Source organism: Lepisma saccharinum, chromosome 17 (genome assembly GCF_977018435.1).
Source record: "Lepisma saccharinum chromosome 17, izLepSacc3.1, whole genome shotgun sequence".
NCBI lineage: Eukaryota > Metazoa > Arthropoda > Insecta > Zygentoma > Lepismatidae > Lepisma > Lepisma saccharinum.
The window spans coordinates 17541243-17558156 of record NC_139245.1 but is presented as its reverse complement, the minus strand read 5'-3'; the positions used below and the strand labels follow the sequence as shown (position 1 = coordinate 17558156).

General features: G+C 34.7%; 1 protein-coding gene across 3 annotated transcripts in view; it reads right to left on the bottom strand.

Annotated features, from left to right (window-relative positions):
* LOC146001554 (pseudouridylate synthase RPUSD2-like) overlaps positions 1-16914 on the bottom strand; it is a 1108196-nt gene that overhangs the window by 12251 nt on the left and 1079031 nt on the right. For 2 of the 3 annotated variants that reach the window (XM_083139021.1, XM_083139023.1), the window contains 2 exons: positions 12134-12221; positions 2679-2899 (listed from right to left, as the gene is read on the bottom strand). In XM_083139021.1, coding sequence (XP_082995147.1) covers positions 2679-2899; positions 12134-12221 — 309 coding nt within the window. Of the gene's footprint in view, positions 1-2678; positions 2900-11108; positions 11197-12133; positions 12222-16914 lie in introns of all 3 variants that reach the window. The other variant, XM_083139022.1, reaches the window with a different exon arrangement.

Below are 16914 nucleotides of genomic sequence, written 5' to 3'. Positions count from 1 at the left end.
CTAAAACAGTCTGATTCAACTGTCGAGGTCATTTCCTTCATTGTATGTGTAATTGCAGAAAGGTGAAGCTGTTGCAAAGTTGATTGGGGTCAAATTTACCCCCACACGCCTAGTTAGGTATGTGATTTTTTGTTGTTCATTTTTTTTAGAACTTTCGCTTACTGTGCTTTGTGAGTGAAATATTTTAATAGTTTTTAGATCTGTGTTGTGTGACCGTGTTTTAAAGTGAATGTTTAATTTTTCTAAGAAATCGTTCAAAAGCTCGTAGTATGAAAGACAGCAGGGGCGTATACGGTGGCTGTTGGAGGACATTTCGAACCTAGTTCATCGGAAGTGCTTCAAGATAAATAATTTACTCCAAATCAGATCATGATGTAGAACATCATGTTACTGAGTGAGAACATTATACTAATTCTAAGACAAATCATGATGATGACAATGATATCCCGGATGAAGATGAAACTTATTTCTGGGAAAGACAAAATAACTCGATGGAAAGAAGTTCTCTGCACATGTTCGAATGTTCACAAAAGAAGTTTTACGTCTTCCTGAATCACTTGCAACTTCAAAAAATGCCAAATCTGCTATCGAGGATTTTCACTTTTCATAGATGATACTACTGTGAGAATCATTGTGGAAACTACCAATATGTACGTAGAAATTATACGGGGGTATTGTGTAAGGGAAAGAAATGCCAAATTTGCCAATGAAGATGCAGTTTTCAAAACAAGACAAGTTTATTTGACATAAGATATGATAAAAAAAACAACTCAATATGCTGACCAAGGCAGAAATTTATTTTATTATAAAACATAAACTAAACGTAACGTTTAGGAAGAGAGGACAAGAAATTGAAACCGCTTGGCATCAGAAGAAGTGTGCAGCAGGGGTATTCTGCCACAAAAAAAGTGATGTAAGTGAGGTAACAAAAGTAAATTTTATAAAGAATATGGAGGACAGAATCAAGAAAATATGCACGAAAGAATGTGAAAAAGAAGGCAAAATAAATAGCCTATGGAAACAGCTGGAAAAGAATGGCTATGAGAAGGAGGATAGACTGGACATAAACAGAAGAAGGAAGAAAAGTGGCAGGGGAGAATTGGAAGAGAAAGAAAAAGAGAGGAGGTTTGGGAAGACCACAGAAAAGATATGCAAAGTGCTTAGGAAAGCAGGCATTAAAACTTACAGGAAGGGAGGGAGAAAATCTTAAGAATAGCGAAGAATGCAAACAAGAAAAAGGAAAACAGAGAAGAGGAAGAGGAAGGGATTATCTACGAAGTGAAATGTAAAGAATATCAGAGTGTATATATAGGAGAAATGAAAAAGTGGCTGAAAGACAGGTTGGAACAACATAGGGATGATGTACGACTTAAGAGAGAGAGAAATGCGATATTTAAACACACGAGAGAAACAGGACATGACATAGAGTGGGATGAGGCTACGCAGATAGGAAGGGAGAAGAGAATGGTGAGAAAATGGAAGGAGGCCAAGGAAATAGAGAAGAAAGATGAAGAAGACACAATGAACTGGAATGGGGGACTGAAGATAAACAAAGAATGGAAGAAGGTGTTAGAAAGAGTGGAAAGGACAAGAGCAAAAGAGGAGAGAAGAAGGAAGAAGAACGAAGGAAAAAGAGCATGAGATAAAGAGTCCAACCACATTCCAGATGGAAGAAAATGTTTAGCCTTTCAGGTGAAAGTACAGTTGACAAGGAAAAGCCACCTGCTAGAATGTTCCAACTTTCTAATAGTCTGGAGGAGAGTAATGTTTGTGTATATATATCGTCCTGTTTTGTACCTTATTACATTTGTACTTGGTGCAGAGTCTGAAGAAGACCTTGCTAGAAGGTTGAAACACTACGTTTAGTTTATGTTTTATAATAAAATACATTTCTGCCTTGGTCAGCATATTGAGTTTTTCATATCATGGAAACAAGGCTTAATGGTGTTATGTTAAAAAAAAATAATACGATGGTTCCGTCTATTTCTTCTTTAGAAATTATTTTAGTTTTGTTACAACAAATTGTACATATGTTCCGGAAACCTCATCACATGTGTTATGTTGTGATGCCACTAGATGGCAGTGTTGATCAAGGTCATTGAAGGGATGGGAGTAGTCTATTTAACTGTCATGTAGAATAAACATGACTCACACTGAACAGTGTTCATATGTGAAAATGTATGTTCTCCATGGGAAGACTGCAAGAGAATGTCACACTGGGCTTGCGCAAGCTTTGAAAAATGATGGTCTGTCATACTGCACTATTGTGTGAGGTGCAGCATGTGTGTGTGCGTTCCTTGCAAATTGTACTGTAGGGGAACAAACACATCTAGAATGATGACTTGAGTTTTTTCTTCTTACTTGCCTGTCCTGATTCATTTCCTATGCACTGCAGAATTCATGCTTTAAATTGTGGCTTTCTAATTATATATTTTGAAATTTCTTACCTGACACACATCATTGTGAAAATAGAACTATATTAGTTACCATGACTTATGTGGTAAGACTCATATGTCCACATCCTGAAATGAAGACCATTAGACACAAACTATAACAAGACATTCAGTTTTTAGTTGTGCATAATCTACACTCATTGAAATCTGCTAAACTTGCAGAACTATCACACATACACACACACACACAAACATACATGTATACATTAAAAGAGACTCTCGTACCTAGGAAATTCTCCTTCTACTCGACATACATATTCCTTCTGTACTTGACGATTCCGTATTTGGTGTTCCATTTCACGGGCCTTTTTAGGACTTCTACCAAACAAAAGCAATCCGCTTGTTAACCTATCTAACCGGTGGATGGTCCGAAGGTTCTTCAGGTTGTACTCCTTAGCCAGAATGAACACAACCGTATTGTGGCGGTATCGTCCACATGGATGAACCTACAAGAGATACAGAAAAAAATATCTAAATGAAAAACAAATTTTGCCCAACATGAACTTATACTCTAAATAAACCATGAATGGTAAGTAACAGAGTTATATTTTAATGTTATAAAAAAAAAGTAAAGTGCTCCCCTGTGCTTAGCACCATGAAGGCGTATAGGGGGTGTGGGGGGTAACGCCCCACACTTTCTTGATCCGGTCGTGAGTGGGGGTGATGTGATCAGCATCACGCCCCTGACCTCCTTTACGCCCCCAGGGTTTCCCCCAGGTACCCATGTCATTCGACGCTGGGTGGGTGCCGGGGCCGCTTCCCACGTTAGAAAAGTTCCCGGATTTAAACCGGCCGGGGATCGAACCCGTGACCTTTAGCATGGTAGTCAGACGCGTTACCGACTGAGCCACCATGGCCACATGGATGAACATTTTTTAATGTTATACATATATACATATATATATATATATATATGAGGAATTTCTTTTGAGCTGCAGGTCTGTGTAAAGTAAATGTATTTCCAGCAGATCTCCTTCATGACACAGTGATCAAAGTAATTAGCTTATAATGAAGGAGTCTCAAATTTGGTTCCTGGTGAGGGCATATTTCAGTGCTGAATTTCCGTTTTAAACTATGTTCAGTCCTGATTTGCTTCTGTGCATAAAGTGACATTTAAAACAAATTGCAATATGCACAGGAGAATGGGAATGAATGTTAAAATACCAATAGATATGTAATGCATACTTAAATAGTGAAATTATTCAGAGTTTATTTTAATTGTTACAGATCTGTACAAATTCCATTATACAAAAAATATTCTTGACGTTCTGTTCACAGAGATCCAGAGAACGTATTTCTTATATCTGCTGTCACAGCCAAATTAAACATATAAATAGTGATTTTTCTCTATTTTTGTAAGAATGATATGATAGTGCAACTGCAATTAAGCTATAAAAGATGCATTTAATTGCTTTAATGGAAGGCCAAAACAGCAACATTACACAACTTTGAATACTTTAGCAACTAATATGGCATATTCTATCTACTCTGAAAAGGATAATATAGGGGGATTAAGAAAATAAGTAAAACTAGGTGAAAAATAGCAATATAGTTACATAATAAATAAATGTATGAATGTTGTTTATTCTTATTCCTTCGATTTGTTACTGCTTCTTGCTACATGAACATTAATGATTTTGCAACTTATGTGCCTAGGTGTATAGTATATGGCTACATTTTCCACCCATTTTTAATACATACAAATCAACACACACACACACACATAAAATACTCAATATTTAACCTTTCAAGAACTCTGACATAACTTTAGATTTCACACGGCAAAAATTTCCTTTCTCTTTTTTAAAAGGAGAATGTAAGTTGAATAATTCTATTTACGCACAAATGGAAAGATCTTGCATGGCAATAGGCATGCGATTTCATACAGTTTGGTCTTGTAAACTAGGATACCTCTTTTGTTCTCAGTGTGGTATACAGCTCTATTTCATCCAAAACCTTCTCTCTTTCTCTTTTCGAGTCTTGAAACACCTCAGTTGTCCATTTCATTTTACAATTGAAATCGAAAAGCTATTCCCTGCACATTGCAACATGCCATGAAGATACATGGGGGACATTTAAGGCTCCACACATACACAATTTTGGTGATTTGTGGAAATGATGTGACCAGTCACTCCATGCAGCGCTAGTGTTAGAAAAATTTCACCCGGAACCACCCACTCGGCAAATCAAACCTCCATCTCCCGCGTGACAGATATCCTTCCGACTGGGCCACTGCAACTCCAGAACCTACACATAAAATAATCCTGCCTCAGAAAATTATAGCTGTAAAGTGATTTTGATTTGGGCAAAATTATTATGTACCTTACATTCTCGTTTACATATGTATCAAACAAGACAAGTCTCTCGGAAAGTAAGTCTCAGTCTTGCTCTTGATTTTACAGATGTTCGTTCCATTCTCAATTTCGTATCGATGAGTCTGAAGTGTCTTTTCCCATTCCACTCTAGATTTTTTAGGTGGTGATCTTGGCTTTGATATCATCGCATTCCACTGGTCACCAAAGGGAAAACAAATGAGCAGGAAGATCAAAGATCACATTAGTGTGCAAAATTAATTGGACATTACAGATTGTCTAGTGCTTTTCATTATACTTATTCTGTTGCCTTGTAATCAAGCGGCCCAGGTTTGATGCCCAGTAGAGGCACATAGTGATTTGGAACACACTTTAAAGCGTAGTCCCAGTCCCGATTAGCCTTCTGCGCATAAAGTTGACTTAAAACAAAACTTGGCGATTATACTTATTCTAACACTACTACTCGTCTTCATCAACAACTTTCTTTTATCCGGTGCTGGGACTCAAGCTCACAACAGACCTATGATTTTACTACAAACCCGGGGCACTAACGAACTACTCCATGCAGCACGACAATGAATGTCCAATTAACATTGCATGCTAATGTAGAACCACTTTTACTAACATGTCTTCAAATTCTAGGCAGCTGGAATAAAATTTAATTTCTCTACCACAAGTATTGTGCCACGGAGGTAGTGGAATGCAGCGTGACATGACTGCCATATGTAAACACTGTCCTTGTGAAGTATAATTTCTGCCACCATGAGCTGGTGCACCTCAACCATTGCTGGATTAAAGCACAGCCTAAAGGAAAGGTGACTCTCATGGTAAGTGTTCATCTAGTGGTAGCTTCGTATTGATGACTTATAGTTAGTCTGTCCAGGACACCTGGAAAGCTTTCATGTCAATCAATACTGAAGACATTCTCTTGAGTTCTTAACCAGGCAAGTTCTGGAAAAGATTCTTAGCCTTTTGAGACTTCATCTTCAAGCATTTTAGCCGAAGAAAATTTCTCTGCTGTAATACAGTAGTTTAGTACTAAGTAGTGAAATTTCGTTTGATTTTAAACAAATTACATTTGTTTAAAGGAGGCAGGATTGCTATTTCTATGTGGCATTCTCAATAATAATGATACATAATATCTCTTTCTCTGATTGCTTGATTTGCCTTATTTTACTTCGCTTCTTGTGCCACTTTTGGCTAATTTGCAAAGATTGGGATGAGTGATGATATGATGAAACTGATGAACAGACACTCACAAACATCCATGCAAGGACCGGGATTCGAACCCGGGCCCCCTGGCATTATAGCGTGATGTGTAACCACTTCGCCACGGGGACCGGCAATTTCTCTTCCTCTAATCTGAGATATTAGAAAGTCTAGTACAATAATTCACTTGCAATTCTACTTGACAGAATATATTCTAACCTTTCTACTTTATTCTGATCTTTGTCACTCAGAAAGATATATCATTACAAAAAATTTGCAATGGTCTAGTTGGTAGGGCATCTGACTGCCATGTGGGAGACCTAGGTTCGATTCTCAGGATGAGTGATCTAAGGTCTGAATTTTTCCAGTCTTATCCCTGCATAAAGCGGCTCTGGGGCTCAGCAAGCCTCAAACCAATGGGTACCTGGGGGCAGTAAAGGTGGCTGGAGCATGGTGCTGATCACATCACATCACCTCCAAAATTGCCCTACCCCTACATCCCCTAAATGTGACTTCATGGCACAGTACTATATGCACGGGAAAAATTTTCCTTTACTTTATATATAATTCACATCTCGATGGTTAGGTTCAAATCTGTTCTCTTATTGAGACTTCCAAATGGTAAAATTAATAATAATAAAAACTATTTCTTGAAAGTTTAAATATTGCATTTGCAAATACTTGCAAGCACAAAACAATGCAGAACAAGCATTCTACTACTTCTAATAAAATAATTTCTGTAAAAGGAAATGCATATTATGTAAATACTTCAAATACAGGTTAGTTTTGTATAATGTATCTTCTTCATAAATATTGACTATATCTCCTTAATCCTCTCTACTTGTTTAATTCCATGGTTATTTTTTTCAAAATCAAGTCACTAGTACTAGCAAGATTCAAATTAGCAGGCTATGTAAAAATAACATGCACAGAATCTGCTGTTGGTAACTTTCATTGCTGTGTGCAAAGCAGAAAAAAATAACTATTTATTTTATGCAGGTAAAAACAAGAAAAAGATTAAGCCAATAGTTAACAATGTAAATAATCACTTATTATTATCAGCTTATAGAGCGAGCAGCAGCAGAAGCCATTATTAGACACACCAACTTTCATAATGTAATGTCAAGAGGTGAAATCCAGTGGATCGGCAGAGCACCGAAGCAATATTCCATGTATAAGTCAAGAGATATATAACTTAATAATATAATTCATGTTTGGGGAATAAAAGATGCAGTTGATAATTATTATACGTGCAGTTCATAATAATTAGACGTAAGCGAGTTACTAATTCTTATCTGTGAAACTTACTTGTAAAGGTTTTATTAATTTTGGTGACCTCTGCCACCATCTCCTTGGGAACTCGTTTGTGGATAAGAATTAGTAACACGCTTACGTCTAATTTTAATACTGTAAAATTATACAAAATTTAAGTTTTCAGTATGGATAGTTAATTTTTCTAACATTTTTAAATTAAATTTCCTTTCAAAGCATTTTAGTATTCCAATTAAATTTGAAGTCTCAACGTAAGACTTTATTTGTTGCGATAAAAGGAAAAAAACAAAAAAAACAAAAAAACAACTACTCTCAACATATAATTACATAGAACCATGAAAAAAAGGTGTTTCCAAAAGTTATACTAATATATATACGTAAGGTTAGTAATGTATATGCTTCCTTTTTCAAAATGTTTTCGTAACTGCTTTACTGTGATACTTTATGGAATAATTTTTCTTGAAACTCAAACGGGGGCGGGGATGGCATCCATGTTTACACCACAAATTGGTCATGTTGATCAATATTACACTTCCAGGTCGATGTAATCTACGTTATTTTGCAGAACAACAACATTTCAAAAATATGAGTATTGATTTAAGACTTATGTTCTGTGAACATAGCTTATGGAAGTAAGAGTTTTTGAATATTAATATGCAACATATAGCAAGAATAGACAGGAGAGGAGTAACAAGAACAAGGTTCACGATAATAGCAGTTCAAAGACAAAAGTTGTGGCAGTGGGAAGTACAAAAAATGCTAAATTTAGAAAATAAACAACATATTTGAGGTTAAAAATTAGGGGAAAATAAAGAAGTTGTCTGTACTGTGTATCTGCAATATGCTCCTTGGGTATTAACTAGAATCTGGCATATATCCATATTCCGATGAGCAAAACTATATAATTTTAATTATGCCATTCATTTATTAAATATGCATAAATGTGCTTTGAATTACCCTTATAAAGCCTTAATTGAAGAAGAAAAAAAAGAAACATGCTGGAAGGAATACTCATCTTGTTCAAACTTAAGTAGTCATCCAAAAAATCCATGAAAAAATTACATGAAAATTCCCAAACCCTAAAACCTGCCTACATGTTCAATACATCAATCGGCCATTTCCATCTGGTTAATGGTATATTTTACCAACATTTAAATGTACTTCGCATTTCTGATTAACAAACAGCATTGAAGCTTATTAACAGATTTAGAATTTTGACCACATTTTTTCAATATGATAATTATGATCTTATATCTTTTAAGATAAGATGCAACATATAATAATCTAGCATTGGAATCGGATATGATTATGCAAAATTATATATTTATATTTCTGACAGTTTTAAATAACAACATTGATATAACTAGTGTCTTATCAAAATATTATTTTATTGACATTTCACTCCACAAGATGTGATGAATTTTGTCTTTTTGCTATTGCATTACTTTTCTGCCATTTTTGGCTAATCACAATGATGAGGATGAATGATGATATGGCAGAATACCCACACTGGGACATGAACCCAGGAACTTTGGTGGTGAGGTCAAAAGTCAACCACTTAACATGCTCAGAACTGGAGAAGCACAAAATAAAATATATATACAGGGTGTCCAGAATGGGACTGACAGTTTTTAAAAGTGTGTTATTTTAATATGGTAAGGAATAGCTAGAAACAAAAACATACATTTTGAAGGCAAACTCAAAACGTTTTATACGAAACAGTTGCAGCTCAGTATAGCTTAGTATACCTTCCCATGAGCTCCGCTTGTTGCATGGAGAATGTCTAGCCTGTATTCAATCTCGCTCCACATGTTCTGTCGCTCAAACAAAAATTGTGTTGGTGCAGGAAACTATGGAAGCCAATAAGGGAGGGGACCAGGCAGCTGGGAATTCCAAGGCCCACTGTTCACGAAGTCATGCACAAAAGCTTGCGTTTATATGCATCCTAGGTGCAGTTGTTGGACAAACTTAAGCCAGATGTAAAGTCGAAAAGACATTCATTTTTCATTGACATTCTGCAAGGGATTTACGTTACCCCTCTAGGGGTATATGGGATACAAGATATATGATTTACGAGAACTGTAGGACAGTATTCGGAAAACTCTTGCCTCTGAAATCCTCAGATGCTACAGAACACGTGGAGGGAGATTGAATAGAGGGTAGACATTCTGCATGCAACAAACGGAGTTCATGGGGAGCTATACAGAGCTGTAACTCCTTCCAATAAAACTTTCTGAGTTTGCCTTCAAAATGTATGTTTTTGTTTCTAGCTACTCCTTACCGTATTAAAATAACACACTTTTAAAAACTGTCAGTCCCATTCCGGACACCCTGTATCATTACTTTATTTTATTTGATAATGATAGGTTACTATAATAATCTATTGTTATTGTCAATTATTTGACTTCCATTGACAGATCTACAACGAAACAAGGTACTTCCTTCATTACAAGGAATTTCTTATATGTTGGTATTGTATTTTGTGATTTAGGCACCAAGTAATGTTGTTAATCATTCATGGTTCTTTCATACCACCAAACTTCATGTTTGTAGTTTGAGTTGTTTTATATAGAAACATATCTGTTACATAACTAAATAGTGATGCAGTGATGCTGTTGACAGATTTCTTTCCAAATGAATATTTCAATCATTCAATAAAAGATTTTACATTGAAACTCACAGTACCTACAATTATGTCCTTGAACCAGTAAAGAAACTAAAATACTATACATGTAAACAATACCATTATGCATAATAAAATGATTGGAAATTGTCATACTGACAATATTATAAAGTTCGTACCAAGATTTCTGACCCATTATTCTTGACAAATGAAAATTATTAGTTACAGGAATGTGTATGTGTATGTGTGCCTTATTTATAATTATTCACAAATAAATTCATAAAATGCATATGGTGCAAATAAAGAATAATATTAGAATAAGACTGAGAAACTCAACAAATGTGTCAAGGTTTTGGATTTATAGATTTAGTATATTTAATGTAGCATTTCTGCCATTTTTGGCTAATGATGATAAATAAAAATGAAGGAATTAGTAAATATTAAAGATATTAATCAAAGAGTGTCACATAATTAAAAGTAGGTTGAATCAACATGAGAAGACTTCCGTTACACCCATTTATTTTACTTCAACAAATAACATTGCAGGAGCTTAAAAATCTACACGACTTTCTGTTGTTTTTTTTTTTTAAATTTTACCTAGCTTTCTTGTACTTTTACAATTTAATTTACATTTACATTAAGTCTGGTAATGGAATAATCTTTAGTATTATGACAACATTATTAAAATAATAATAGTATTTTTATTGAGTGGACACGAATCCGCACATATGCCATTTTCCCACTCAATTACAAATGTTAAAGATATTTTGTAGATTTTTCCGACAGTTGCTCATGGTATAATTATTCTAAGTTCTGATAAACTTCTGAAATATATTTGTACAAAAGTGTTTCTAAAGCTGGTAAAGATAGTTTTGTACAATAATTTGCCCCCAAGTTTAACTTATATGGTGACAAAACTTTTATGTTGAACAAAATGTTCCATGTATAAATTCTGCTGTTATAAGTACCTGTAAAAAAATAGCCATTAATACCAACAGCACATTCAAGGTATTTCAGTGGTTATTTCTGTCACAAAACAAGTAACCTCCAGATCACATGTCCATGTACAATAAGAAAAGGAACGTGAGATGCAAGTTAATGAATTATAGAGGAAGAAGAATGGAGAAAAAACTGGAGCAACACAAAACATGGACCTCGCTCTCCTTGCATCCTTCAAATGTCATCCTCTGAAGGTCAAACACAGTTCCTGGCACACACAGCAGGGGGTGTGGTACTCACCGGGAGGGAGCACGGTTTATCCAGTGCGACAATCTCCTCATCTACATGAATTAGCTTGATGGGTTTAGCTAGTACTGGGGTCTCATGTCTGTAATACAATTACATAACACTCAGATGCTGCAATACTGCTAACAGCTTGTACAGGATGTCAGCTGGTGGGAAATATGGCATGCAAGCAATGTAAAAATATTGTACGAAATAGATCTGCAAGAAAGTAGTGTAGTAACAATCCTAGCAGCATGGCAACAAAGCAGCAACTGTTCCTTTGTCATATTTTTTTGCACAGTAGTTGTGTTAATGCATTGTAATCTACTTGGTGGATACTGGACCAACAATTAATCCCATAACAATCATGGGGTATCAAAAATGAAATGTTAATTTAGTCTCTTGTACATCAATGTTCTTCTTAAAAGTTATCACAACCATTGTTGTCTAGAAAATAATGCCACAAATGATACTTTTAAAGTGGTTTCTATTGTTGTTGTTCCCTAGAACTTTTAAAGCTTACACTAATGTAATGTTGATTTGTCATAATTGTTGAAAAATGTCTTTAATTTTGGTGCTACTATGTTCAAAATGATACAAATAAAACAGACCGAAATATAGCACGTTTTCTCTGGTATCAAATTAATTGTTACCATTGCGTTGTTTAAAAACTGAATATTTTCATTTCCTATATTTAAGTGATAACCAATGTACATGGAAAATAAGTTTTGCTGCTCAATATTTGAACTGCTTCAATGAGTAAAAATTCACCGAAAGCCAGTGCTTCTCATACTGGATTAATTAGGTCCTGTATAGAAGTTAATACAATAAAAAAAGCGCATTAAAAGCGAAAGGCTAAGCTGTTGCTGGCTTATGCTACTAGGAGTCTGAAACCCATTCACTGTAAAGAACAAAGTTGTAACGCACACAAATATATCCAAAAAAGTACACTTTTTTGGTAAATTCTCAGAGAGGATACAAGGAATACACATGCTATTGTCCTAGTTCCTTTTTATGTTGGCTGTCTTAATGCCACTTACGGGGATAGATGCAGGTTTATTAACAACCACGAGGTCTTCATCCATGTGAAGTATCGCAATAGGGTCGGAAGTGACAGGTACTTCATGCCTGAAACAAACAATGTATCACTGATCACACACAAGACAAGAGACTAGACTGTAAAAAGTTACATAATACATCAACTGTGAGATACAGTACAGACAAGTCAGTGGAGGCTGAGGACAAGTAGAATAGAAGTAATTAACTTAAGCTAAGCTGAAAATATTAACACTCAAAATCTTTGCTATCCTAAAGTTGCTATAACTTCAAATTGCTTTTATGTTCAAAAGTGTGCATCTCAAAATAGCTTTGCTTTTGGAAATGGAAAAAAGCAAAAATGATTGTAACAGCTACATATACTTTACTCACCAAGCTATTTGCCTCTACATTGATATTATTCTAAAACATACGGAGCATGAACAACTTTCATAACATAAGAAATAAGCCGTAAACATTTGAATCCTCTTGATAGAGGACAAAAACTGAAAATAATCTTATGAATAATTTGAGAAGGCTACTATGAAGAATCTGTTATGAAGCTGCTTTGACAATTCATGTGGATGATGGATATAATAAATATAAGTACTGGTATCATCTTCTATTAGGAATGGTTGTATCAAGGTGGTACTCTGATGTGTCATAACAACATTTCAATTACCGTATTTGCTGGTCCTTTCTTGAACACATTTTTGAGGAAAAAACTTTATCACTGAATTCATAATTAATATATAGTATTTCTAATAAAAAGTAATATGTAGGTCTACTTTCAACAATAACTTACCTAATCTAACTAGAAAAGAATACATTTTTTTATGTTCTCCGTCACACATTGCAAGGAATCAAGAAAGAAATAGTCTAACTAAGAACAGAGAAAATTTCCAGAAGTGAAGGTATTCAAAAAACGAGCATCAGCAGATAAGATGCACCCTGCTTTTCAGGGCTATTTTTAAAGGAAAAAAGGGCATCTTATACGCCGGCAAATACGGTACATCCTGACCATGATTTTTCCTTGGGCAAAGAAATGAGGCACATTAATCGCTACTCTATCAGAATCAGCTGATACAGTCATATCAATGTGCTCCTCTACAGTGTGAAAATTAAACTTTTTGATTTGGGGCTTTCGAGAGCTAACGTCACTGTCATCTTCAGATATTTAAATGCAAAGATGTGTATGTGTGTGTGTGTGTAAAACCAGCCACCTACACTGGACTTTTCCCACTCAAATTACATAAAAACTGGTTTCACACACACATCTCTCCTGTTAAATTCCCGAAGATCTCAAAAGTTCCAAAGCACATTCGGAACTAGCCTCGCTGATATCCCATGAGAATCTCTTCATTATAGTTGTAATCATTAACTACACAAAAAGCTTAAAATTACAAAAGGTACATACAAATATATTTCTCGAGCAGCACTATCTTGAATTGTCATTTTTCACTCCTAATTATTGCAGTGCTCTTACGGATGTTTGGGCCTAGGGTGGGGATTCCTGCCACCCCACATTAATTTGCACCCTACTGCTATTGTGGTAAAGTGAAGATAACTTTACTGATCCAATATTTTTACAAATATAAAGGAATACTTGATATATCCTGGTTTTGAAAAGTACATGCATGACTTATTTTCAAAACAACCTATTGCAGTTGCTTGGTGACATATGTTAATCATAAGATGCAAGAACGTTTAAAATTTGCAATTGTGTCGTATTGGTTAAATATCAGTAATCTCTAACGTGCATTTTACATCAGCACATAACCTGTATTAGCAAAAAATTTGCAGACAAAAATTTCATCAATGCTGAATATTATTATTTTTAAATACATGTGGTATTTCATGGCACTTTTTATCTATAAAAAAAGGCTTTTCATACATATAATTTTATTCTCTTGCATCTTTCGAATCTTTAATTTATAAATCCTGATGCTAAGAAATACACAGAAAACTAAAGTTTGATGGCACAATAAAAGAACATTCAACTTGAATATCCCACTGACTTCTATTTTGCGTAATTCAAATATGCTGTGCAATCTTCCACATTTTATCACTTTTAGACACGGTGAACATCATGTGACAATTTTCTTACTTATAAAATATCTTCTTAGTATATTTATATGCTATCCTTTCGAAAACAGCTTTCATAAATCATATGTCATCATTTTGTTGGAATCTGTGAGTTTTGTATACTTGACAAAGTGTGCACTTCCATGGTAAATCTAATGTATGCAAAATGCATAGGCGACATCAGCAGTATTACTTTAAAAATCCATTATCGTGTTCGTGCAATCTTTTCAGCTTCGCCAATGTCTTCCAATCACTTCCAACAGCCTTTGTATGGGAAGAGATAACAAATATTCGCTAATTTATTACACACAGGTCGTTACAGCACAGGGAGCATAAATGATTTGAAATGGGTACAGTTAATTTAGAATTAAAATAGATGCTTCAGTAGGGTGACCATAATATTTTGACCCAAAAATGGGACATCCCAAGGAGATCAACTTACCTCCCCCCATATCCTGAAAAATTAATTAGGCCTAATCATAAAATTATTCTTATTATTTATTAAAGGATGGATCATATAAATGATACATCATGTACAATACATGAAATATGATCTCCCATTTTATTAATTATTATACTAATCTCGGCTTGACTTACAGGACGTTTCTTGTCCTTTCTGATTAACTTTTATGCTGAAGTTAAGGAATGCCAGAAGTATTTAGCATAAGAACCAAACTTCTTGAAAGCAGTTTATTAATCATAAATTAATGATTAATCATTCATAAATTTCCCCGAAACCTTACCCCACATATCAGACACACAACTCTAGATTTTTCTTTTGAGTTTGTGTTAAGATGCAGGAATTTAATTATTTTTGCAATTTCGTAAAGAAACTGCATGCTTATTTACTGCTCTACAAATAACGGAACACATACGAAACATCTTTTTTAGCATGAAATGTCTCTCAAATGTAGACTTGGTTTTCAAGATAACTCCTAGACTTTAATAAAACAAGACAAATAGTGACTTTTGAATAATATGGATGGGACGACCGGGTCACGCCTCTGAAATGGGACTGTCCTGGTCAAAACGGGACATATGGTCACCCTATGCTTCAGGTGCTAGGGTACTCAAATGAGGGCAAATGAATGTGAGGGTTCAAAAATGTTAGTCAAATATCACCCGGAACAAAATGATAGCACCAACAGGTGGATTAGACTTTCATAACAGAAATTCTCAAACTGAACAAACTATCATATGTTTTTTTTTCCTGACAAATTCATGCATTCATTAGTTTTAAAAATGTGGTGGACATTTGGTCCTTCACCCCATTTTAGTAATGAAATCAGTTTCTGTACAACTGATATTTCTAATGATTAAACTTTTTCATGTACATTTTTACTGAGCTTGGATAATTTTAGTTCTAGCAAAACAATTTATTATTTATTCGATTATAACACTTATAAAAATCATCTGATAAATAACTGATGCAGTTGAAACATTGTAAAACGGAAAGCAAGAAAATATACAATAAGTGTTTACATAATTAATAAATCTATATTTAGATCTTTAAATATTTAAACATAAGGAGCATGGTTTTATTATTGTCTACCAGAATTGCAAAATTAGTGTTTTAGAATCATCTAGAATAGACCCTCAGTTCGTCGTTTAATGCTCTTTGGAGAGATATCTTGATCAGAATGTTACATATTATTCCAAATTGTTCGAACAATTTACTTACTCCATATCAAGGAACGCCTCTCAAAAACCTTACAGAGGAATATAGAGGTTAACTGCCCCCCCTCCCCCCACCCAAAAGAAAAATGTGCCCTGCCTGACTGAAAAGGCCCCTGTATTATAATTATTACCGATTTAATCTTAAGTCTACTTCTATGTCAAAAAGCAGTCTTGAGAAGACAGCAGTGAAGGGGCACAATGAAAGGGTTGTTTTATGTCACAAAAGAAATCGTGACTTTAGTTTCCAACAGGTTAATAGTAAATTCAATGTAACAAATTTTAAGCCTTGGAACAGGCAGCTTGTATAATGCTACTGTAACTGATTAGCACATATATAGTTTAATCAATTGTTACCAATGTGTTGCAACTAGCATTTTATTATTTGAGAATGACACAGATGATGAAACATTCAGTAGAAAAAATTGAGGCTTGCTTCTACTTTTAACTGTTCTATGTTGTAAGATTCTTCCTTTTATCACTAATATTTAATTATGAAATACAAGTTTTTTACTTCCCTTATATTTTTATTATTGTTGTAAACAGCATGCTTCTAGGCAGACCTGATTGTTATTATTCCATATAACGGACCGGAATTGGATGATTCTTGGGACCAAAAACAATAACATATACACGACTCATGTATCTTACCATGTATTTGACTTTCCTTTTCTTGAATATCTGACTCAATGATGAATTGAACACTCACACTTCTCCAAAAACACAACAATGCTTAGTGGTATAAAGCAACCACAGAAAATACCTGTCATACCACCTGGTATACTGCACTACAGAAAGTGCAGCCATACTATATGCCATCAATATCAAGATAATATGTAACTCTACTTGTAAATCAACTCCTTTTGGGCAAAGTGGTAAATTCGTCACCACGAAATCAAGGGGTACCAGGTTCAGATACCACTTTAAACTGTAGATCCATTCCCGATTAGCTGATATGTGTACAAAGTGGACTTAAAGCAACACTGGTGTAACTCAGTGGAGAGAAATAAAATTCATGTGATGCAGA